This window comes from Cryptomeria japonica, chromosome 2, assembly GCF_030272615.1.
Source record: "Cryptomeria japonica chromosome 2, Sugi_1.0, whole genome shotgun sequence".
Lineage (NCBI taxonomy): Eukaryota > Viridiplantae > Streptophyta > Pinopsida > Cupressales > Cupressaceae > Cryptomeria > Cryptomeria japonica.
The window spans coordinates 291,020,844-291,046,779 of record NC_081406.1 but is presented as its reverse complement, the minus strand read 5'-3'; the positions used below and the strand labels follow the sequence as shown (position 1 = coordinate 291,046,779).

Genomic DNA, 25,936 nt, shown 5'->3' with positions numbered 1-25,936 from the left:
CTCCCTCTCTACCTAACTCTCTCCCTCCCTCTATTTCTACCCATCTCTCGCTCCCTCCCTCTCCCCTATCTATTTCTCTATCTCTACCTTTGAGTCACTTTCTCTTCACCTAAATATTTATCTCTCTTCCCATATATCTCTATCTCTCCCTCCCTTTCTCTTCCCTATTTCTCTATCACTCTCTCTCTCACCTCGTTGTCTCTACTTCTCTTTATTTGTTTGTCTATTTATCTATCTCTGTGTCTCTCTCCCTCCCCCCTTTCTCTATATCTCCTTATATCCCTCTCTCTCTCTCTCTCTCTCTCTCTCTCTCTCTCTCTCTCTCTATATATATATATATATATATATATATATATATATACTTTCTTTATCTCTTCCTCTCCTCTTTATATCCATGTCAATATCATTCTCATTCCCCTTCTTCATGTCCATGTCCATCTTCATCTCTATCTATATATTGATCCCCTATCTCTATATCCTTGCCCCCTTCACATTCTCACTCCCTCTCTTGCTGCCTCCTTCTAACCCTATCTCTCCCTCTCTACTTATTGATAATGGATCCTAACTATCTTCTTAACTTAGAGGTATGTTTGGATCCTTGTGAGTTGATGCATAATTGAAACCTTCATTACACGAACGAAATCATTGTCCTACCATTTTACATCTCTTCGTACCTATTGCCAAGGTGCGCAATTGCTAGTTTAGCTAAATTAGTGGTAACAAAGGTTTTATCTTCGTAATCTTAAATGCTGAAACGAATTGTTTGATGATTCCTACTGAAAGGGGAGATTAGATATCAAAAGATGACAGCAAAGAAGATTGAAACAACCGTTGATAGAGCACCGCATCCAAGTCAATGAGAAGTAATTGATGTATTATGGAATCCATGAGATTTATCATTGGTGGGCCGTGGGCGGCAGCAGTTCATTGGTTTCATTAAGCAGATATTCTAGAATCCTAATGTTAATCTAGGTTTTTGTCGAGATCTTATTCTCTGCTGAGTTCAAGGGAACCCATTTTTTATGCCAGACTCGCTATAATCTTAGTTACAAATCGAGCGGTCAAGAATGTAATTAGAGAAATTATCGGCGACGCAGGTATACTCTCAAGTACTGTTGATGTTCATTTCCAATCTATTGTCCCTATTCGCTGACAAATCGACGATAAGGACGATGGCCTCTTGCTTTGTGAGAGTCGAATTTCGCGCAGAAGTTAGAAATGTCTTTTCCTATCACAGGGGATGAATTTTGGGGTATCCTTTCAATGGGCTACTTCCATGATCTAGAACAGAGGTTTTTGATTTTAGTTGAGCAGGTGGAGAAAATTTAAACTCTGGCTATTGAAGGGGAGGTGGAGGGGTTCTGAGAGAATCGATTTATCTATATTTAAAAAGTCCTTCCTCTCTGCTCCTCTGCAAGACAAAGAGCAGGCGCCCAGGAAAGCAGAGTTGCGAAAATGCTAATGCGAGGAGCACTTGTTGGGCGTCTTCAAGCCCAAGATCGTTGAAGGTGGATAGTCCAGCAGTGGTGCTCGTTTTGGCCTTCCGGATCAAGTTGCCGTGGCCGATTTACTCGGTGTTCAGTTTATTTGATTTTTTGTTCAATGTTTCCTTTTTAACGCCTTCTTAGATGGGGAATAGCCTGTTTGGTCATCAAGTAGTTCAATGCTTAGCTCTGTATCTCAAATATGGATGAATTGGGACTATGTTTATGGTTTGTTATGGGCTAGGTCAAGGCAAGATTTTGAATATATGTGCTTGTTATTATCAAATGTTAATACAGAGGGCAAGGGGATCCACGTTCCTCGTTTACGTGTTTAATTTTTTTTTAAATGCATTCAATATGAATTTCATTATATATTTATTATCCAAATAATTGGCACCTATTCTTTTGTATTTTGACATCATCCAAAATCTTAAAACTTCATATAAATTTTAAAACTTTGATCCATTAGTGGGAATGCTCAGCTGATACCGTAAGGGAAGGCTGGACAAAGAAAAAGTTGAAACCTCCACAATGGCTCAAACTATATCAATCTTATTAATTTCTTTACAGATTAATTACAAAGTGCTCAGGCAAACTACACAATTTGGTAAAGAGAAGAACAATATTCTACGGGGTCTATGAATATAAGCAAATTCATGAAGTATGCTGAATGCTTAAAGTACAATCTTTTCTTGCATGCAATGTGGCGCACTTTAGAAGGAAAAGCATGAAGAATTTCAAATCTTGTGGGAAGACTTGACTAGAGAGTGTAACTGATGGAGTGAAAATCCAGTGCAGCAGAGGATTTGAAACCCGGTAAGGAGTTGTGACGCCTGCAGGCTGATGCTACACTCTCCTGCATACTTTCTGGTCCACACACTATCACACCCACAGTTCTTCCCTCCATTTTCAGACCAAATTTTCCAATGAGGTCTTCCAATTTGACATGCCAATCACAAAGAAGAATTATAAGTATTTGGAGCAAGTAAACTAACAGAATGTTTTAGTTCAACACAAAGCCATATAAAACAGTGGATACAACAAAGGGTATATAACGTCTAGAGTACTATAAACTTGAAAGTGTGCACGGTTTTGCACTTTTCTGACTTTCTTTTTGAGATAGTTAAAACTTTTCTGACATTTTTAGATAAATAAAAATAAAAATAAATTATACGTTTCATGAATTCTTTAGAGGTTATTGCTAGACACATGTAAACCCAGTATAAAATTTCTGAATTGCCCCTAGTCCAAATTTCTACACATGCGCATGCCTTGCTTAGTTATAAATGGTGAGAAAACAATGGGGGTGGCATCCTTCCATCCAGACTGAAGTTAATTTGATTGCACAAGAAATGAAATTACCTCGAAGATTAGGCCGTTGTTGATAATGGATGCTACATCCACTTAAAATGGTGTCGATTTGCTGTTCCCCTACATCGCCACTAGTCTGCATCTCATACATTTCCTCTGTCGACTTGTGGAATTTCTTGGTTTGATCTCTTTCCCAGATCATATAAACTAAGCCTCCAAAGATCACAATCCCCAAACTCATGCAAAGAAATGTCATAAGTCCTCTGGCCCACCATGGGAACACAGTGTAAGTGTTGTAATCCATTGGATATATATAGAACTGATTTAGTAGGATGCTCAATATAAGATATCCTACCAATGCAGAAGCAATTATTGCTGCCTGCCATATAGTATTGTTTGTGCTTGTTATAGAACGCACAGAACCCATACATCTATCTGCCTCGGAGATTTTTTCTTCTTTGATGTGGTCATTGTTTTCGGTGGGTGAAGGTGTTCCCTCCATATCTAGTTTTCCCATTTCAGTATCTGGGGTTTCTTCCTGAGTTACATATGCTTGCACCTCTAATTTCAACAGCCCAGAATAATTTGGACAGATAGTTGAGGGAGATATTAGATTTAAGACACACAGTTCTTCAGTTTTTTTAACTGAGTATATGAGTAGGACTTCCCTGGGAACATGGTTTCCATTGTTAATGTGATGCTGATGCAATGTTTCTGATAAAATGCTCAACAGTGGGGCTATTCCGCTCCCTCCACCAATTAATATCAATGCTTCATACCTGCAGACACAAACATATATAAAATTAGGTCTTTTACATTTTATGTTGGATGAAAAAGGATTATTTTCAACATATTCTTCTTTAATTTTCTGATAGTCCCTGGCCAAGTTCTAGTGTCCCCTCTTGAATACCTAATTGTAGGAGTTATCAAGGCTTTCCAATTTCTCAGCAACTTTTGGGCATATGCTGTGTCTTAGTTTAGGTTGATAAATGCCCAAACATATGCACCATATAAAATATGCTGCAGCTTACGTTTGCACACGATGATATCCCTGTCTTTACTGTATAACTTTTGAAATTGAACAGATTAATTAATACCTTAAGAAGTCACTGGAAGCTGGACCATAAGGACCTTCAATAGCTGCTTGAAGATGCGAAGGTCTCTCCAGTGAGCTTATACAGTTGTCAAGCTTTTTGGTCCATCCTTGTTGGCACTTGATTAGTATAGACAATCGGTCAGAGTCAATGCTTGAAGTAGAAACAATGCTGAAAGGGTGCCATTCTGAACGTGATATAAAAGGAAGGTTCAAAAAAATAACACTCGCAGGGTTGTACACCAGACCTGCATGCATAGCAGTTGCTTAGTTGAAGAGTGTCTTGACTCATTTACATTGTATGTACTTAATTTGTGTTTCCATTGTAGACTTGTTGATCTTCCCATATTCAGATGTATATGGATAGCAAGTTTTTGTATAAATAAGGTAATTTACAAATTATAAGTTTTAGATTTCTAAGTTAATTAGCTACATTTAGTACCTTCTCCAGCTAACAATCTCTGCATACAAAGATTGATTAAAATCCTGATTAAATGATAATCTTATCCCTTGACAAGCCTTAGTATCTTGTCAATAGAAAATGAATACTAAAATGTAGCTGAGAATTACATTTATTGGCAGATCAAAACTTCGAAGTTCAAACTGAACAAAATCAGAAACTTCCTAACCATCCCTTCGTTCCCCAATGATCTGAAAACATACAATGATCAAACTGAAACTCTACTTTATTCCCTAGAGAATTGGACAATTCTGTAATGACAATTAATGCAGAACAAAAATATTAAGAGAAATAATCTCAAAATCCTTTAAAAACCTGAAAAGTTGAAAACTCCTCTAATCGAAATTTATTTTGTCAGACATATTGATACTCTGATACCTTTTCAAAAAAATTCTATAAATGTCAGTATGAGCCTGCTGTCAAATATTGTGAAAATGGTTGCTATAAGATAAATAAATGATCAGTTAACTCCTTCTGAGGCTCAAAGGGGAATACAATATCTTCAAATATGGTTTAAACATTTTGTTAGAATAACAAAGTTATATGCAGATGAGAATCTGGTATAAATGCAAGCAACTCAATTCATAGAAACACAGAATAATGGATGCTTTACTTTCCAGTCTATGAGCCCTAAAGTGATTTGATTCACGAATCCAGTGTTTATGCAAGAAAAATATGAATTGACATAAAAAGTGGTTTTATTTGTACATAAACAAATTAAGTTTGGTAATAAGGCATGTATACTTACTTGGATGCTTTGCAATAACCAGTTGCACTATGTTTGAAGGCAGTTTTCTGGCAGATATAACATGTACAGTTTTCTGTGACTGGAGGAACCGGAGGTAACGATCAAGAAAAAAAAGGAAAATTCCAGGTAGCGCAAGAGAGAGTACCATGTCTCCAACGTGCAGTGCAAAGAAGACAATGAATATCAAATACAGGTGGTGAGTGTAGTAAAATACTTCAAAGAAACGTTGTCTGATGGGTTTTATTGATGTCAACCAAATTATCAGGCCTGCCAACAAAGCAATCTCTCCAGCTATATTTGAATATCCTATTTTAACCCAGGAAAACATCTGCACATCAGAAAAACCTATGTTACCAATGCTTTCATAGTGCTATGTTTAGAATTAATTATTAAAAACTTAAATTGGACATGACACAAATGTGATGTTGAGTGTTCCCTTGATGAAGTCAACATCACATTTTGATTTAAATGATTATTATATTACAGGATAAACGTTTAGCTGTGTATTTATGTGCACAATTAATAAAAAACTAGAACTTTAATATTTCTATGCATATCATTGAGGTTGCCTTTGAAAGAATCATGCATGGGCATGTATAGGCTACTAAGGGATTTCTATTCAATCTGGAAGTGATGCAAGGATGCGATTGGAATAAAGTAATGTGGATCTAGGATAAAAGATATATAGAATGAAAGTAAGTATATCTCTCTTGTCATTTTGTACCAGGATGTTTTGTTCCTTGACCATATTTGAAGTGTTTGTGAAGATTCTAATTAGACTTTTCCACTTTTTCTATTATCCAGTGTTCCACGGGGACGCGTCCCCCCACTTTTTGGGCGCGTCCCCCTGTCAGAAATGTCTCGGGGACGGGGGGACGGGGACGCGACGTCCCCCGCCGTCCCGCCACCAGCACCCAAGCCCCGCAATAGAAATTGGGAACAATTTCATTCTCTGGAATGACGAAACGATAGGTATTGTTTGTTTGCCATCTAAGTTTCTAATTTATTATGCTCATCATGTGTTGCAACACAATCTGTACAGATCAAGTTTTGGAATTCAGAGTGGCAAGTCAATTTATAACCCCACACACAGATTGAGATAGCACTTACAATTTGTAATTCCCAAATTAGATTCCTTCAAGTTAGCAAAGGTGGTTCAGACAATGAACCTATAATGAGCAACTCTTTCTTGTGCGTGATGCATTTGTTGCAAATGACTATGCATCTAGTGTCTTTCGTAAGATATTGTGTCAAGTACACTCATATCAATTTCTACAATAAATTCATCACCTCCACTCAAGACCTTGTCGTTCAATCTATTTATAAATTTTGGTAATTTAAAGCTCAAAGATTTTGACTACTATTTTCAGATAATGTTACATGTACCGTTTCTTTAACATATATATGGTCATAGGGAATTAAGTGTTTGAAGTTAAGGGGTTAAGAACTACGAAACCCAGGGACGCGTCCCCAACCTGAAAACCCCCGTCCTAGTCCTGGGGACGTTTCGGGGACTTGGGGACGGGCAGGGGACATCCCCCCCACGTCCCCAAATTGTCAGAATTTTGAGGGGACGTCCTCGAAATGGGGGTACGGCTTCCCTAGCTGTTGGGGACGTCCGTACGTCCTGGGGACGGCTGGGGACGAATTGGGGACATCCCAGTCGTCCCGGGGATGGCTAGATGTCCCCCACATCTAGGGCTAGGGAAAAATATTAAAAAAAAAAAAAAGTATTTTCAATTTTTTTTTTAATTTTTCTAACATGGGCCCTCTATCAATTCAAAATTTTCAAAATAGTTATAAAAAATTATTGAAAATACGACTATCTATATTTTTCTAACATGGGCCCTCTATATTGAAAAAAATTAAAAAACAACTATCAATTTTTTTATTATTGAATTTGAATAATTGTGAAATCAAAATACAACTATCTATATTTTATTATTTTCCTAACATGGGCCCTCTATCAAAAATTAAAAGGCAACATTAAATTTATTAATTCATATCAAATATTTATTAATTTTAAATTAATTCATATTATAAATTTTAAAATTTATAAATAGAAAATAAATTAAATAATAAATATTATACTTTGCTTTTTAGTATTTACTTAGTACTATTTTGATTTCCATATCGCAATTGACAATGAAACAATATGGCAGCAGTGTAGCCTTTGGGCATTTTGTATGTTATTTCTTTAATATCTATTATGATATGCATATTGACAATGTGAATGAATTGAAATTCTGAATTATGAGTGCATATTGAGTATTGAATCCATTGATAATGTTGTATGTTCAATGTTTTCATAGTATCATACACATGCTATATCCATGTTTTCATATGAATATAATGTATACTATAGATGCATGCTTTATCCATGTTTTCATATGAACATTTAGAATTTTACTATATATTTTAAATTTTCCCTATATTTTATATAGCCGTCCCCTTTGCCGTCCCCAAATTTGGCAGAAAAAATTGCCGCCCCTGTCCCCTCGTCCCGGAAACTTGGGGTAACGTAGGTTAAGAAAGAACATGTTTGGTAAAGTTACTCAAAGCTATATCTTAGGATGGCATCTCTACCAGCTAACTTGGAAAGAATGATCTAAAAATAAACACATTAAGTGGAATTTCGATATATTTTAATGGAGGTTAATAACTATTTTAGCCCTTGATTTTTGGTCACTTGGGAATGTAAGGTGTGGAGATGTATATCAGTGGCACATGGGAGGCTGTCTAAGTACCAAGGATGTGAAGTGAAATCAGAGTCCTCAGCTGAGGAATCCCAAGCACAAATATATCCAATGACATAATAATTTGAAAACTATTTTAAATATTTTAAAAATTAATAATTAATTGCTAAAAAATACAAGTAAGAAATGATGAAAATGGATTAATTTCTATATTTTTCATTACCAAATCAATACCTGAAATACAACTAATGTAGAGCCTTCATTAAGATCAAAATAGAAAATGCTTCTTCTCTACTGCTATCAGTTGTTTTCTTCTGTCTCTTGTTTGTTGGTACTCTTAAAGAAAAATATTCTGACTGTTTTGACTCCATTTCAAAAACTGATCTCCTCTTCAATATGTGAAAGGCACTAACAGGATAACAAGAGGCCTTTAGGAATTAGACTGTTTATATATTTTTTATTTATCTTATTTATTTATTCTTATGGATAAGAGGCATGATGGTGAGGGTGAGGTCAGGAGTTCCTATTTTGGGGATGAAGGGGACAGGATATTTTTTCTCAGGCCTTTGTGATGCATTCCTATGTAACAATGTTCTAGAAGGATAACACGATGATCTCAGTTTTGGTTTAAAAAGTGATTCCTTCTTTGCTTTGCAATATTAATGCACATTCAGAAGATTCTTACTAGTGTTATCTATAATTGCTAATTTCATGTATGGTACCTAGACTCAGCTCCTATTCAGCAATACAAGCTGAGTCTAAGGTTGAACGAGTTCAAATGACTCAGGAAGCTTAAATAGGTAGGAAAAGTCCCTGAAAGACCTAATAAGTTTAAAGATTAAGCACAACCGGTGACATATAAATGCATAAAACATTATTTATTCATTTTCTTATATTGCTTTTCTAGTATATCAATTCACAGGGAGGAGAGACTGTTTAAACTAAAAAACAGACTCAGATTTCAAACAGTAGACTTGTTTTTAAGATATCTTTTCCCGAGTTACATTTTTCTATTCAATACATATTTTGACTTGTGTTTATTTTGATATATTAAATCAAAAAGAATAATTTTACTGATCTTCCAAGTCCTTTGTTAAGTCGGATGAAATCAATTAGATTTGACTCTCTGTCTTGTCCAGAATCTGGCTACTAAGCTTTATGATTGATAGAATCTCATCATTTTTCATTTCTATAGTAATGCTTGTTAATATATTTGATATTGCTTCATGGAACTAGACATAATAAGCATGGAAACACTATTGGACACGTCTTAGATAAAGAGGCATGTTTGCAAAGCACATCTTACATGTCAGCCATACTGACTACTATGTATAAGATTTTGGCATATACCAGAAAACACCACAACTATATAAACCTGCCTTTTGCATTTCTATCTTTTGAGGACAATTCTAATCAATAACAAATCTGTTTTAAATATTAGAAACTTTAATTCCCATATCTAACAAGAATTGCAAGCTGCAACCTTTTGATAAAATCCCTTGTCAAAAATAATCGATATACCACAAAAGTAGTTGATTGTGCAGCGTTTTAAATCATGTTTATAGGGAAAATGTAAGTACCTTGCCAGGAAGTTCATGTGTGGCTCCCCATATCAATAAATAGGAAACCCCATGAGCCGTAAAGATCACCATTGTCACATGAGCTATCCAGATGTGATACTTCACTGAAAGTTCAAATGAAGTGTTGAGAAGTTGCAACAGGACAGATCCACGAGTAACTGGGAAGAAGAGGAAAGCTAGACATAGGGTTCCAACTAATCCAAGACGAGCTGAAATAATAGCGCACTGTATTTCCCACCTGCAAAGACATTATGTGAGCTAAATTAGAATTATGTTTATGAAACCTCAATAAGTTGCAATTATGACAACTAAGATGAGCTTAACATCTTAAAATATGTGAGCTGCAGATAGAAATGGAAATTAATGAATCAGAGATATTTTCAAAATTATATTTCCTGTCAGAAGGGGATACAATTTGATCCAGAGATACATAATGTTTTCTGCTTCCAAATAGGAAGCATTGACATAAAGAAAAGAGAATCTCCCTTTAAAAGGAGAAACCTTCAAAATTAGCCAATAGTCTCTAGAATCATACTTTTCTAGGACTATGGATATTGAATGCCAAAAGTCAAATTCCCCTAAGAATAAGTAATGTGAATCTTCTGGATTCTGCTAATAACAATAAAGTCCAAATTTCCCAAACTCGCCGCGAGTCAGGGGAGTTTGCCGAGTTGGCGAGTCGAGCCAAGCTCGGCGAGTTTTGACAACTCGTGACTCGGACTCGGGCGAGTCAGGCAAGTTATGGTAAAACTCGCTGAGTCCGAGCTCTAGGACTTGTGCTGCAGCATGTCAAACATGGCAGACAGAGAGGCTGAGGCTGTGGCTATGGCAAAGGAGGAGGATAGAGCACGATCCGGCACAGACACAACTGATGTTGATCATTGTGGCACCTCACAGCTACTTAGTCATCCAGGACCTACCTTAGACGCCTTTGTAGGAGGCAGATAGACTACTTTGAGGCTGAGGCTACAGATGAGCTAGAGCTTCTATTTGATGATGTTATAGTGTCTTTAAGCTTTATTCAATAATGGGTGCATCAAACGAGTTTTAAATAGTTAAAAATCTCTAAATTTCAAGGGTTTTTTTTATTTTGCTGAGTCATAGCCGAGTCACGAGTCAAGTTGGCCTTGCCGAGTCCGAGTTTGAGAACTTTGCAATAAACTAATTAAATCTTTTTGAAATTTGAATTCTTAACATTAAGAGGTTACGACTGCTAGTAGTAAGTTGAATTATGATATTAGCAATTGTTATAATTTATATTAAGTAGAAGAAATTGCTTATATATTGACAGATAAGGTTTTGCTATCATAACAGAAGCAACAGTCTCAAGCTCATTATCATAACATTAAAAATAAAATTTTCCCTGCCATTTGCTATAGAACTTGCATCTATGTGCACAAAAGGACTAGTTGCCAAGGCACATAAAAGGCTTCAGAAACTAATCTTCTAACAATATTGCCCTACTCTGGTTCGCACGCATGAATAACCATGATCCTTTGCTTCAATATGGGAGATGACTAGGAACTGCATTTTCCATAGAAAATAAATATTAACTAACTTAAATGTGAAGCATATAGAATTTAATGCAATTTATTCTTGTCTATTAGAAATGACATATTGGGGAGTGTTGTAATGGCATTGTTATTTTCAACCTCTTCATTCCAAAGGCATATCTCTAAAATATCAAATAAGCATGTTCTTCAACTTTCCTTTCTAATTCATGATTGGTGGAGTACTGGGATAAGCACAAATTGTGCTACGAAAAGAATCCATATGTTAGTATGTTGATAATACAGTGTCACTAATAAGCTGTCAATTGCTAAAACAAATCAGTTGAATAAAGTATTGTTGTGACGTATTCACACATCGCCCCATTGTAAATGGGGACCCCTACTTTTTGCTTTCTAGGGTTAGTTTTCTTTGCTTGGTTGCCTAGTCTTGACTATTAACCTTTGCATTGGAGAGTTGTCAAAAAGATCATTAGGATAGCAAGGTTTGCTTGAGTTCAAGTTGGTCAGTAGGTGGTCTAGGTCAAGGTCTCTAGGGTCTCTTTGAAAGCCTTCCCTAGGTCAGGCTTTGCTCTTGTTGCTAGGTTATGTCTTGTTTGAGTTTGAGGAAGTCAATGAAGCTTTGTGAGTGAATATCATCTTTGAGGGTTTGAGATTGGTCCAGTTGATGAATGATGAAGTTCTAGGCACTGATTGATGTAAAATTGACCTATTTTGCCCTTGGAAATGCCTAACGACCAAGCCTAGACTTTAAATTTTGGAAAAGGGACAAGAATTTGAGCATTTTTGCAAATTTCGCTCCTGACCCTTCCAAAGGGTCCAGAGCGAAATCTTCCTTAGCTACCTCTTGACTCCTATTCTAGGCAAAACTTTCACTTTAAGGCATGGATTGGGGGGAAATAAACTTGAGTTCACCTTTGGAGACGCCTTGGATAAGCTCGGGTATGGAAATTTGATGAAAAGGTCAAGATTTGAGCCTAAAGGACAAATTTCGCTCCTGACCCTTCCAAAGGGTTCAGAGCGAAATCCTTAGTAAGACCTAATTTGTCATCAAAAACATTGAATTGACATCATCTTGAAGGAAAATGGATTTGATTAAGATGAAGGAAGGATGTAAAAACCAAGTCTAAGAACAAAGTTGAGGGAAAAATGAAGAAATTGAACCTAAAACATGAATTTCGCTCCCGACCCTTCCAAAGGGTCCAGAGCGAAATTCCTAAAAACTCCTTTTGCTCCCAATTTTGTATCAAGCCTAGAGTTGATTGAGGTGGATTGAACTTAGAGGCATCCTTAGGCATGCCTTTGGGTAAGTTGTGGTCACAAAATGTGAAGAATTCGTCCTAAAATGCAAATTTCGCTCCTGACCCTTCCAAAGGGTCCAGAGCGAAATTTCCTAAAACCTCTATTTGCTCCTTGTTGAGACCAAGATCTTGATTTCTAAGGCATGGTTGGGAAAGAATTGATATGTACTTGCCTTTGAAAGGTGATTTAAGGCAATGAAGTGATGGAATTGAAGCTAAATCACAAATTTCGCTCTTGACCCTTCCAAAGGGTCCATAGCAAAATTCCTTATAGGTCCTATCCTTGGCCAAGGTCCAAAGCGAAATTTCTTAAAACACTATTTTGCTTCTTGTTTGAAGCCTAGATTTTGTCCCTATGGCGTAAGATTGATGTATTCTTGCCTTGAGAAGAGATTTGAGGCAAAGAAATGATGAAAATTGAGCTAAAATGCAAATTTTGCTGCTGACCCTTCCAAAGGGTCCAGAACGAAATTCCTAGGAGATCTAAAGTTTTGACTAAGTCCTTGAGAAAAACCCATTCCTAAACAATTTTGGAGGCGAATGATTTGATCTTGGTAAGGTAAGGTTGAAAATGAGGTCTAATTGAGCAACTTTGTCCAATTTCGCTCCTGACCCTTCCAAAGGGTTCAGAGCGAATTTCACTATAGGGCCTGTCCCTAGAGAGGATCCTAAGCGAATTTCATTCTAATGCCTTCTTGTTGATGATTTAAGGTGAGAAATATCATGTTAGAACAAATATATCATGTATACTTAATCATCCTTTGTTTGTTTTGCAGATTAATAAAATCAAGATGGAGGAGGATCAGGCTAGGACAAGGAAGACCTATTCAAGTTCCATCATCATCAAGGACACTTCAGATGCATGGAGAAGGACTCAAGGTGCTTCTAAAGCATTGGAAGACTTCAAGTGTTCGAGGAGTTGCAAGCTATCCTCAAGATCTTCATTCTACCACATGGAGAAACCACAAGATATCAGAAGAAAGATCTTGTAAGCATTTCAAGGCGAAGTGGGCTACTAAGGAGTGATCTGACCATAAGGAGGCTTTATCAAACATATGAGAGTCAAGGGGTTACATCATTCACTATGTACATCAAGGATGAAGGAAGATCAATCAAAGTCAATGTAAGGGCAAATGCAAGACAAGGTGGCATCCCAGTCACTATTCCTCCAGTCAGATAGCTCCACCTCAACATGTCCAGATTCAATGTACTTGAATCACCAGTGATGGCACAAACTTCGAGGCACCTACCCCTGACATCTATTGGTCCACATTCATGAAATGTAATTTTCTCATTGGCTAAAGGAGTTTGTTGTAGCAAACCCTAATTAGGGTTTTCATCTTGTAATCCCAGCCATTGATTGTAAATCAATCATAGCCGTTGAATTGTAAAGAGCTCCCTATACAAAGCTCTGGCTCTTCATTTGTAAAAGTTAATAGTTAAGAGTTAGCTAATAGGAGTTAGTAGCTATAATAGTGAATATAATAGCAATTAGAGTAGATTACGAAGAGAAGGCAAGGAATTGTTGCCTTGATTGTAAATGAACTCCATTTTCATTGAAGTTATGGTGAAGTGTGTTGTTTCTTTGCAATATGCATGGTCTCTTGTTGAATCTTCACTTTAGATGGTAAATAATTAGATTGAATGAAGGAAGTTATTGAATGTACTCGCGTGGAATCTGCCTAGTCCAAACCACTAGCCTCTTGTTGATTGTAAGTGTGCCCTGCATGGTTAACTGGCATAAAATGAGCTTAATCTCGAGTCGTTACACGTCTATTGTTCATGCATTAACTCGAATGGTGTTCAGTGTCTAATGGTGTACGATTTGAATATATTCGAAGCATCCCTTAGAAGATCGCACTGAGTTGGTGTCGGATTGTTCAACCTGATAGTGAGACCCAGCCCAGTAGGATTCCAACTAGTTGTTTGTCTATCTTCTTGCATTCAAGGTCTTAGATTAGACTCTCTAAACCCTACACCTTTTGCTATTTCTTTATTATCCCAGTGAGTAGATAGGACTTGAGTTCCAGCAAATCAAACGTTCAGGCAGGCAAATGTAAGTCCACTTGTGATTCCAGCATAATCACATCAGACCGAATTGAGCTTATCCACACGTAGAGACCCTACATATAAGAACCTTGGAGTCTTCTCGAATGATCCTTAGGCGAAATCTTCAGCATTCGAGGAAATTTTGTTCAAGAGAGGATAAGATACCTTGGTATTTTATTCTGTGTTCGCATGTGCATGAAAAACACATCAACAAGTAGTAAAGCAGTAGAGATTCATACTTGATCTTTTGCTAGGCAATACTTGCAAAAACAATCAATACTTGGGAACTAGTGCATATTTTCAGTCCATTAAAAAACAAATAGGAGCGCACAACATGAAAATGACAGCAACCCAACCATATGGATTCAGTGGATTGAGATTGTCTATATATTTTTGAGTCATAATAGCAGAGCTTTGATCAATCACTCAGATTGAAAAAGTATATGGTGTAGCTAAGAAGCATAGAGGTTAGTGAATTCAGGAGTTCAAAAAGCGTTACGTTCCTCATCTATGCATAAAAGAAATGCAATTGAATAAAAGTGGACTGTTTTATTTTCCAGTTGTGATGGCATATCTTAAGCCAAATTTGTAGCATTACTGGTTCATAACCATTAAATTCCTATTTTTACAAAAGGTACCTAGTATGCTCATACTTCATATATTTTCTATGCTCATATCTTGGCATCAAGGCATGTAAGATATGTTGGTGTTGGAAATAAGCCACACCCGGACCAACGATGGACTGGTCCAAGAGGGGACAGTAGCTCAGTGGTAGAGCACTCCAGCAGTGTTGGAAGGTCCTAGGTTTGAGTCCTAGCTGGTCCATGTCTCAACATGGTATCAGAGCCAAGTCCAGGCTAGGAGCCCCAAGCACACGAGAGGTGTGGCTTAAGGGGGGGTGTTGGTGTTGGAAATAAGCCACACCCGGACCGACGACGGACTGGTCCAAGAGGGGCCAGTAGCTCAGTGGTAGAGCACTCCAGCAGTGTTGGAAGGTCCTAGGTTCGAGTCCTAGCTGGTCCATGTCTCAACAAGATAGTGCTCATAGTGCACCTGTTAATTACTCCTTTTATGCTTTAAAATTGACTCTTGTGTGCCGGTATAAACTTACCAATATTGACATGTTAGCATTATGTGTCTCGTTTGCTGGCAGTCAACTACATATTTGGTTGTTCTTGTTGGTTGCAATAATGACGAATGAGATCATAAAATCCTATCAAAAAACAATTAGACTTGTCAACCAGAGAATAAAGTTGATAAGGTGGGAAATGTATAAATTTAAAGGCCTTAGATTATTGTAATGAGCTAGTTTACATGCTATTAGATTTTTAACTTTAAGCTAAGCTGTTTCATTACAATGTACATTCCATGTCTAAATGCATTTGATGCATATATGTTAATGGAGGTGAAAAAAGTTTTTGAGGCTTACTTTGCATCAGACAGACAAGCAAGAGTTTCTCAATCTAGACCTGCAACATTGGCCAATTCATTATTCATGAATAGAAGTAAAGATAATGGAACTCTATTAGGTTCTGAGATAATTACTATACCAGTGATTGTGGCTATGTGAAGCTCTTTGCATAGAGTATTTTTCTCTTAGCCTATATAATCTTTTGATTTAAAGAAAATTTAACCCTCCATGTTTCCACCAAATGATGAAGCTTGGGAACAAGCTGGGCTTTGCTGTTCCGTATATGAAGTATATTTTCATATGAATGACATTGTAGATTCTCCTGTGTAGCATGCTTAAGCTAGCTTCAATTCTGAGATTTTCTATCCGGTTGTTTGACCAAAGTTCAGCTACTGTGCTTAAAAATATACAGCCAACCTCTTTCTACTGAATCTATACCATATGGATAGATTACTGTCATTTCATGTTGCGGTCTCCTCTTTTTGCTTTGCTATGGACTGTAAAATGTTCACAAGTTCTTCAAGTACAGATATACCCTGCAGTTAAGGAATTTGTGGATTTGCCTACAAATTGATTCTTGTATGAAGAACAAGAGTTAGCCCCTTGATCATGAATCCCTAAGGATGAACTAAGGAAACAATATTTTGTCTAGAATGACATCTTCAGAAAAAATGTTGACCCTTTGGAAACTGGTGTAAGAGAAGAGATGCTAGATCATTTTCTCTTAATGGGAATGGATCTCTCAAAGATGACAACTTTGCCAAAATTTTCAGTACTTGATAAAGTAATATAAAATGATGCTTCCAACCGCCACCCCTCTCTTCCACCACACAAACAAAAGAGGAAAAGGAAAAAGGAAAGGAAGTAGAACATGAATGCCATTCCATGGGGTTACCAACAATTAAAAGAGACTTATGGATTTGCATTAGAGTTATTACATATTTATTTCATGGAATTCTACCATGAACTACAAGGATTCAAGCAAATAGGGTAAATTGGAATAAAATAAAAAAGAAATTCACACAGCTAATGATTGGATTAGAGTTTTGTGCTTAAGAAATACCCTCAACAAATCACTGCAGATATGAAACATATAGAAGAATGCAATGTTAACCATAGCTTAGAAGTTACATTCTCCTGGAGTTTTTCAATAGAGTCTGGCTCTCATTCACTTTGCTCTAACCTAATCATTCAAGTTTGATTCATTTGTCTCCTTAATGTCGTTGTAGCTCACTGTTAAACCCAATTGTGCCTTATAGAGGGATGGTGTAGCATTGTCCAATTTCAGTAAGAGCCTCTCTTTACTCAAGATTGAACATTTAGATTCCAGAATTTCATTTCACCATTCATTGTACATGTAAGTCGATGGCAACATGAACGAGTATGTACATGTAAGTCGATGGCAACATGTAAGTCAGTTTTAGAAGACTGAATATGTTCTAGTATGTAGGGAACTTTAAAGAAGATGTCTATCAAATTACTTTTACCAATAATTAAAAGGAATGTATGGATTTGCGTTAGAGTTATTACATATTTATATCAAAGAATTCTACCTTAACTAACAAGGATTCAAGAAAATAGGGTAAATGGGCATAAAATAAACAAGACATTCACACAACGAATGGTTGGATTATAGTTTTGTGCTTAGGCAATATGCTCAACAGATCACTGTCGATTGAAACACAAATAGAAGAATGCAATGTTAAACATCACTTAGAAGTTACATTCTCCTGGAGTTCTTCAGTAGAGTCTGGCTCTCATTCACATTGCTCTAACCTATTCATTCAATTTTGTTTCATTTGCCTTCTTAATGTTCTTGTAGGTCCCTGCTAAACTCAATTGTGTTCCCTATAGAGGGAGTGTTGCATTGTCCAATTTCAGTAAGAGTCTCTCTTTCCTCAAGATTGCATTTAGCTACAACCCCTGAACATTTAGGCTCCAGAATTTCATTTCATCATTCATTGTACATGTAAATTGATGGCAACATGGGCTAGTGAATCATGAATGTATAGCTCAACCTTAGAAGACTATATATGTTTTAGCATGGAAGGAACTTCTATCAAGTTTCTTTTGCTTCAAGTTTTTCTCCAGTCAATCGTTTCAAATTTCAATCATCAGTTACTCCCACAAATTTAAAACATTATAGAGAATGATCTCCCTGAAGCATGGAAGCATATAGGATATCATATTGATGAACCTCAAAAGATTTCTAGAAGTGAACGTGAAGCACAAGCAATTTTGATGGTTAAGAACCCTCGTACTATAGATTTTCAGCTTCCACAGTCCACATGGTATTTGAACACAGGTTCTGGTATGAATGTTTTCAAATCAACACCTTCAATCAACCTGTCATCCATCACCACTTCTTCATCCTAATGATCGATTGCAGATGTTGATCCAAAATGTTATTAAAAAATTATCACATTGGTTACTCTAGAACTTTGTTCAAAACCCCACACTCGTGAATCAATTTATTTGTGTAACTCTGAATTTTTCAACCTGCAGAATCTTATTGCATTGGATGAACAAAACATTTCAGCCATTTCATTCTATAGCCACCCCAAAAAACTTTCAATGGAACAATTGGCTGGACTTTCATTTGGTAAAGATCACCATTGTGCATTACAAGACATTTTTGCAGGAGAATATTATTCTCATTGTATTTGAAGGGCACATTTTAAAATTCCAACTGTGGGCATAATCTACTAGGGCTAAGCAATACAATAATGAATTCTAATTGCTAGAGTAAATGAATTAGAATGAAGGAAACAGAAAAGGGGAGAAAATACTAGGTAGACATCTCATTTGTATAACTCACAAATCTTTTGTTTTTGATCTATCATTTGAATAAAAAATGTGTTAGGTATTTATAATGGAAAAAGAGACAAGGTCCAGTGCATTCCCTAGTTTGATATATTTACCTCTGCATAGGTGAATGGTGCATGAATCAGTACAATTCTCTTTGGGATCAACAAGAACAACAAATGCTGGCTTTATTGTTCTGCAGCTCTGCTACATGGTCAGTGACTCAGTTGTTGTCTCATTTGGAGTTTAGTAGTGTTTGTATATGTCTCAAAGGGTTTCAGGTTAGTCGGCCATTTTTAACCTTGCCTATGACAAGGTTGCCAACATTTGAACTAGTAATATAATCACAACAATATAGTAAAGGCAGTGAAATGCAACAATATAGTAAAGGCAGTGAAATGCAACAATATAGTAAAGGTGGTAAACATTTTTTTTTTGGATCTAGAACGAGAACTCAAGTGCCATTCAAAATTTCTGTCAAGAACGCATTCAAATTAATTTAATTAAGAATTTTCTGTAAACTGTTAGGTTTTCCATTTCTGATGAGTATTTATCAGCTCTAGAGATTCAGTATTTGATGTAAAGCAACTAGATTAGTTACTTACAGTTTGACCCCTGGTGGTACCTCGCTTTGATTAACTCCATCCAGACCATTTACAATATAAAAGTACAAGCTCCACACCAGTAAACCTAGAAAGATAATTAGAATAACGAGTTCTCCACCAGTAACAGTTCCAAGAGGTCCTCCTGTGATGATTGGATATGTCCATAGGCTCACTGCCCGTTTCTTGCTTTTTGGCCTGAAATAGAAATCAACACTTTTTATGCCTTAATTAAGTAAACTGTAAAACAATTATGTATAATTAATAAAAATATATCAAACAGGTTCTTGAATTGATTCTTTTTATCATTATACCATTTGGTGCAGGAGAGTAACTGCAGCGAATGATCTTTTATTGTGTACAATTAATCAGATATTTCAATGAAACGATTTCCATATAAGAATCTTCTGAAAACAATGCATATTCTCTATCCCTTCATATTTTCATGTACCAGATTTAATTAAATCACTGATTGAATTGTGAGTTTGTAAGCTTGCTCGTGTTGCAATGCATAACATATCTTGTAAGAAGCCTTTCGCCAATATTCCTAAGCCCAAGATTAGATTGAGATTACCTTTATTTCTCTTTATTCAGTTGTTTAAATCTAACAAAAGGAATGTTTAGAGCTTTATGAGCTTGGTTGAAATCTTACTTAATAGTTTGCTGGTTTCTGGATATGTGGAGGTAGATGGACCCCAAAATAGCTACCAAAAATATAGGAGCTGAAAGCAGAATGTTGATTGGACCTGTATAAACCAAAAATAGTAAATAACTTAACCAAATAATGCATGATAATTGTTCGTAATTTTCAGCAGTTAGATAATACAGCATGTTACTGTTATTTGTTATGCTTTTTTGAAGTAGCCTAAAAACTGGTAAGATCAAGTTAAAAAAAAAAACTTACAACATGAAGAAGGTCAAGTCAAAAACTAAACTTATATCATGATGAAGATAGTTAAAGATTTGATTTACACAACATAAATAGAGCTCTAATACAGATGCCGCTTGTCCTAGATGGTTATTCCATGGGAGTTAAACAACCGGGAAGCAAAACCTCCTGCTGCCAAACTACTAAGTTTCAACCAAAGAATAGCAGCTTTTAATTCTGACAGAACTTGTATCTTCTTAGTCCTACAAAGTAAACCTCAAGATCGTTTGGCTAGTTAAAACAAATACATGAACTGGTAATCTCTCTGGCTATCATCTAAGAGGATTCGACCAGGAGTTACTATCAGAGGGCCTAGGTTGAGTGAAGGGGTGTTTTTAATTATGGAAAAAAGACATGTAAGGTCTTTGCCTCATACTGCTCTGAGCAGAATATCAACTAATTTCCATTTTGCTCTGAAGCTCTGTACACTTCACAACTAATTAGTCTGAGAAAGAACTCAAGTGTGATTCTACAGGTTATGGAGCTCATAGAATTCCATGGAAAGAGACATTTTTATTCCAAGAAGCCAAATACATTAACACCAGCATTATCATCAGTAGCAATTGCATAATAATGGGGGCAATAGTTCACCAAGATTTGAATCACCCAGTGAACGAAGGTAAACAAACCCATAGAAGAACTTGAAGAGAACATGGGGTGGGTTTGGGTCTATAATATATTACATGGGTGTACTTAGGCATTGCCATAAGTGGGAAGTGGCCTTGTTCCATTGTTCTAATTGACAATTATCATTTAAGAGAATCAATCAGTTAGTTTCTTAACATGGAAGTATAATCTCCAACACCAAATATATCACCTTCAAAGAAGAGGAAATGGCAGTTGAAATTTCTAGAATACGCTAACCTCCATGAATTGCTAGACCTCCACGAAGCACAAACAGAATTCTTCCAGAAAACCAACCCCTAGTAAACATGATTAACTAATAATATACTGTTTTCTGAGAAAAAGATTATGAAATCTTACCAACCACTCCAAAATAGGATGTACTTGTTTTGCTCATGAAAGTCGCCCAAGACCTCTCCCAAAACTTCGTTGGTCTCAGAAACCAGATAACCATCCATCCAACAAAAAGTATGAACATGACCAGTCTCAGCAAATGGGTAATAGTCCTTCGGAAGGTGCTTAAAGCTTTCACCTTCATCTTCCCAATTGAATTCCACCAGCACAAGGCAAAATGGCGGAAACAGAAAGTTGGGAAGAAAGATGAAAAAGCTCCCAATCAAAGTTGAAGTGCTTTCAAGCAGTGATAACTCCATGGGTACCTGCATTATATAGTGAACGCCCGAGGTTCACTCACGTGTTTCTACTATAAACAACAAGGCTTCCATTTCCCTTGCTTACAAGTTGGAAAAGGGTGGTGAGAACTTTTTCACCTGTCCTACTTGTGTAAAACCCCGTTTCCATTGAATCAATGTATGGCCAGTCTGATTTTACTCTGCATAAATTTTGTAACGTAGACGTTCTCCAGTTTTTGAGGGACAATATCAGGCAAGCCTCGTTCGTTACCATGCTTGACGTGTGGGGTCAAGGTCGATGATGTTTTGTTGGGATTGTTTGAAAACTACATTTACAGAATCTCGAATTATAAAAACCCCAAATAGCAACAATTTTTGGTATTTTTTTTGGTTTATCCATTTTTAAATCTACCAACTTGTCAAATCTCAACCTACATTTTTGGTTTTCTTTTTCAGTAATTAGCTACAGAGACCTTAAGCGGTAAATTATTTAATTATATAAAATGCACAATCATTTAATCAAATGTTTTAGTTGTACAGGAGTAAATTGCTATACAAAAGAAGTGTAGGTTGATTTTTTCTGTTTAAGAACAAATAATTGAAATTAAATTTTGAATATTAAATGAATGAAGAATAAATGTGATATAATATTGAGATTAAGGTATTTTGTTTTCAGAATTAGGAGAATATTTATATTGTCATTATGTTTGAATTATTTGTCTTGGTATAAAAAATGTGTTATCATACATTCAATATTTTAGATTTCAAAGATGTCTAAAAAATTGTATGGTTCAATCTCAAGTACAATGAATTTGATTCTCATTGTAATCAAATTGATCTTTGATACACACATTTGAATTGTTCTATAAAGCATATTGAATTCGTCTAATTGTGGTGTATGATGTGTTCATAAGAATTGTGGTGTATATAAACACCTCACAAGAATCTACAAGATCGTCAGGATTAAGTTTTCCCAAGGCGGACCCCTGATTTGATTGGATTTACAACTTCAAGCAAATGTTTGAAGAATTGTATGCAAACATGGAGATGGACAATATATAATGTTGTGTCCCTTAGATATTGAAATGTGCCCCAGATATTCTTTTTATTCGTAAAATCCAACATATGAAGTAGTGGTACAATGATTGTCATTAAATACCAACAAATAGCAACATGTCCCAAAAATGTGTACCAAGTTGGATTGCAATAACTAGTGAAAAAATGAGGGAAAAAGATATTTGAATTTGAATCCTTGAAATTTAATTTCATTCCTACACATTGCAAAGTTAACCTCGAGTGGTTAAAAAATGAACCTAGAAATGGAATGGTAAATCTTGAGGAGGAGAATGAATACATTGAGGTATGCACAAATGGGGTGGAGTAAGTGGGGGATGAATGACAAATGTTTGAGGATGAGTGTTAGGGGAAGAAAATAGGGATTGTGACATGAGTCAAACTTAGCACAAGAGTGTGCAACTTGTTAATTCTTAATTGTATTGAAAATATTCCATCATGGGGGGCACAAAAATAAATGGGAATAGCATAGGTATGCAAATTTCACCATTACATTTTGATTTCTTGATGTGAGTGAACCTTTCATGAGCATGAATTTCAAAATACATGGGAAAACTCTATCAACATAAAAAGTGGCTATTTGGACACTCATAAAAAAGAAATATGATTCATTTAAAGTATAATTTATTCTAAAATTCTAGGTATGCTCCTTTGTGTGAGTGCTCCATAGAAACTTGCAAAACATAAAAAGATATTAAATAAGTAGCTTCTATCACATAATCGAAATAGGCATAAATTATAAACTAATTTGATTTTATGTGAAAATGAAAGTAGATAGAGAAGATTTCAAAGTTATTCTTATACAAAAACAAGTGATGATAATAGTCTACTCAATTTGGTACTATAATATGGCATACTTGAAATGGCCATGTGTGATGCAACTCCACTCAATTATGGAATATGTGATATGACCATATTATGTAACTCCAATATGGCAAAATGCATTATGGCACATTAATATCACCATGAAATGTGACTCAAACATAGAGCATGCAATAGAACTTCATTCAGTTATGGGCATGTAACGCTATCAAGTTTTGGCCACATCTAGTGATGAGTCACTATCTAATGTAAGTCAAAAAATAAAATCTCAATCATGAAAATCATTAGTGATCATATATGCCCCTTCAATTGGTTGAATTGAATATATGAAATGAATTGAATAAGGAGAATAAATGATGCACATTAAAAAAATAAAGAAATTGAATCATGTAAGCACATCATGTAGCATGTAAACAAGCATGCAAGAACATATAGCATCATAAATAATGTGAAACTATGCATAATGACTATAATTGTGTGACAAGTGAAAAATGGATATCACATGATAAGTGTGTGGGTATATAAAGCTTGTAAGCATGTGAGATAGGTAGATATGTGTCATCATATAACAATCATGCAATTTCACAAATTGGTGATAATCATCAAAGCAAAGTGTCTCCCCGATATAGGCTAATCATGAGATAAGGATAATCTTAGAGGCTAAACAAAGATCATATGCACTATGAGAATTTAATCAAATTGAAAGATAGAATTGTGAACCTAAATGAGTAGGATATAAGTATGAAAGTACACATAAAATGGATTGTCCCCAATATGAGTAAGATAATAAGACGAAGATGGCTCTAAAGGTAAGATAAAGGGGATTATAAGCACATCAAGTATGTAATCATTTATTGGGGTGATGAGTATTCAAAAACAAGAAATTTGTAATTGTAAGATAATGTGGGAGAAAATGAATAAAATATAGACACAAATGTGCATAAAAAATATTATTCTATAATATAGGTAAGTCATAGAATAAGGAATATCACATGGACTAGTTAAGGTATGTATAGGTGCACATGTAGCTTGCAAGATGTAATGCCCCACCAAGGAACACTTGATGATATGAGATAAAAGGACATAAGAATACATGGAATAATTATTTTTTGAAACATTTAAATTATGCAACAAATAGGATAACATTAGACCAAACCTCAACTTACAATAACTTGTCTACATGTGACTATGCACAAGTGAAAGACTTGAACTGGGAAATATCTATTGAGCATAGGGAAAGGTCTCAAAACACATTAGTCAAGTTATACAAGATTATTCAACACATATGAGACCATCCAAGAAGTTACAAGAGTCTACTCGGCAACTAGGCCTTCTCCTAGGTCATAGGTTTCATAGATGGCCTTCAATGAGCACTAAATCACAAACTGATGCCATTGACACCACTCAAACTCACTCCAACACATAGTTAGGACATCTCAAAGGTTCCTCAATAGGCCAAGCCTAACAAGTATCTTCATTAAGGTCAAACTGAGCCTTTGGAACCCCAAAAACCCTGTTGGACAACTTAACTGGATAAGGGTGCCCTTAAGGGACTAGGGTGTCATTTTAGGACACCTATACACTAGAAGGACACTAGCATGGTATTCCCTATTTATTTGGGCATGCTAGTGTTTTTTGGGAATGCTAGTGTCCTTTTTGGGTGTTAATGTCAATGGTTGCTAGTCAAATGTGTTGTAGTCCTTCAAATGTTCATCTATCCTAGCCAATTAGAGAACTAAAGCTAGGGTATGATCACTTAGACATCAAGGATGAATTGGAGTTTACTAAAATTCCTAGTGACACTTGATGAACTTGAAAATGCTTGAAAGACTTAGAGACATAGTAGACAAACTAGTCTCTCAAACACTAGGCACCTAGGACACATGTAAGGAGAGGGTGGAGAGGGAGCCAATAACCATAAAAACACCATAACCTCATACCCTAATCCTAAACACAATAATAACCATAATCTACACCACTTTTATACTTTACAACACTTTACAAGATGCTTCCAGAGTACCCCAAACGAGCCCAAATTGACTTGAATCCACTCAAATCCTTACAAGATCACATGACAACACTTTGAGGGGACAAAAAAACCCTCCAAAATACCACATGACACAAATATGTACATTTTAAGCACCAATTGAAGTGTTCCTATACACTTAACCAAGTTACAACATTGATAAAAAAGAAATATAACCTCACAAATCTTGTCTAATACCAACATCAACACATATAAATTATTCAAATCCATTTCAATATTATTTGGTTACATCAATCTCCACAAGGAGTGTCCAATATACAATTAAATAATATTTACAATGCTTTGAATTAAAATTCATACGTTACATTTGCTTGAGATGAAGAATGTGAAAGCATGAGAAAGAGAGAGAGAGAGTGATATTGTGCCTTGATGTTGATCCACAAAAAACCAAGTCCATCAATCCCCAACGTTGGTTTTCAATGCCACCTAACCATGTGGAACCCTTACATCCACCCCACTATTCTTAGGGAGATAGTCCCATGACCCAAACACTCATGCAATAATATATGCGAAGATAGTTAAGCTTACACACATGCCATACATGATGCATATATGACATACGAATCATACGAGTAATATCAATAATAGAGAGAGATTCAATGTCCATACATCCATATCAGGGATCTACTCATTTCTACTTAAGGGCTAGATATTAGAGGTTGTGAAATGATAGTGTCATCATGTAGCTCGAAGTGATGGCTCATGTAGAAGTAAGTGGTCCTCTCATCAAGATGAGGAGACTTGATCATGCTAGATCAACA

General features: G+C 35.9%; 1 protein-coding gene and 1 non-coding gene across 2 annotated transcripts; one reads left to right on the top strand and one right to left on the bottom strand.

Annotated features, from left to right (window-relative positions):
* Positions 1 to 2,014: 2,014 nt before the first annotated feature.
* On the bottom strand, positions 2,015 to 21,571 carry LOC131032587 (probable ferric reduction oxidase 1). The gene is made up of 8 exons (XM_057963605.2): positions 20,961 to 21,571; positions 19,701 to 19,794; positions 19,052 to 19,246; positions 9,373 to 9,610; positions 5,097 to 5,424; positions 3,893 to 4,136; positions 2,847 to 3,574; positions 2,015 to 2,417 (listed from the first exon to the last, which is right to left on the bottom strand). Exons 1-8 carry the CDS (start codon positions 21,136 to 21,138, stop codon positions 2,245 to 2,247), a joined length of 2,178 nt encoding a protein of 725 aa, XP_057819588.2. The 5' UTR covers positions 21,139 to 21,571; the 3' UTR covers positions 2,015 to 2,244.
* On the top strand, positions 15,183 to 15,253 carry TRNAT-AGU (transfer RNA threonine (anticodon AGU)). Its single transcript has one exon. It is a non-coding gene; the product is annotated as a tRNA-Thr (tRNA).
* Positions 21,572 to 25,936: the final 4,365 nt, after the last annotated feature.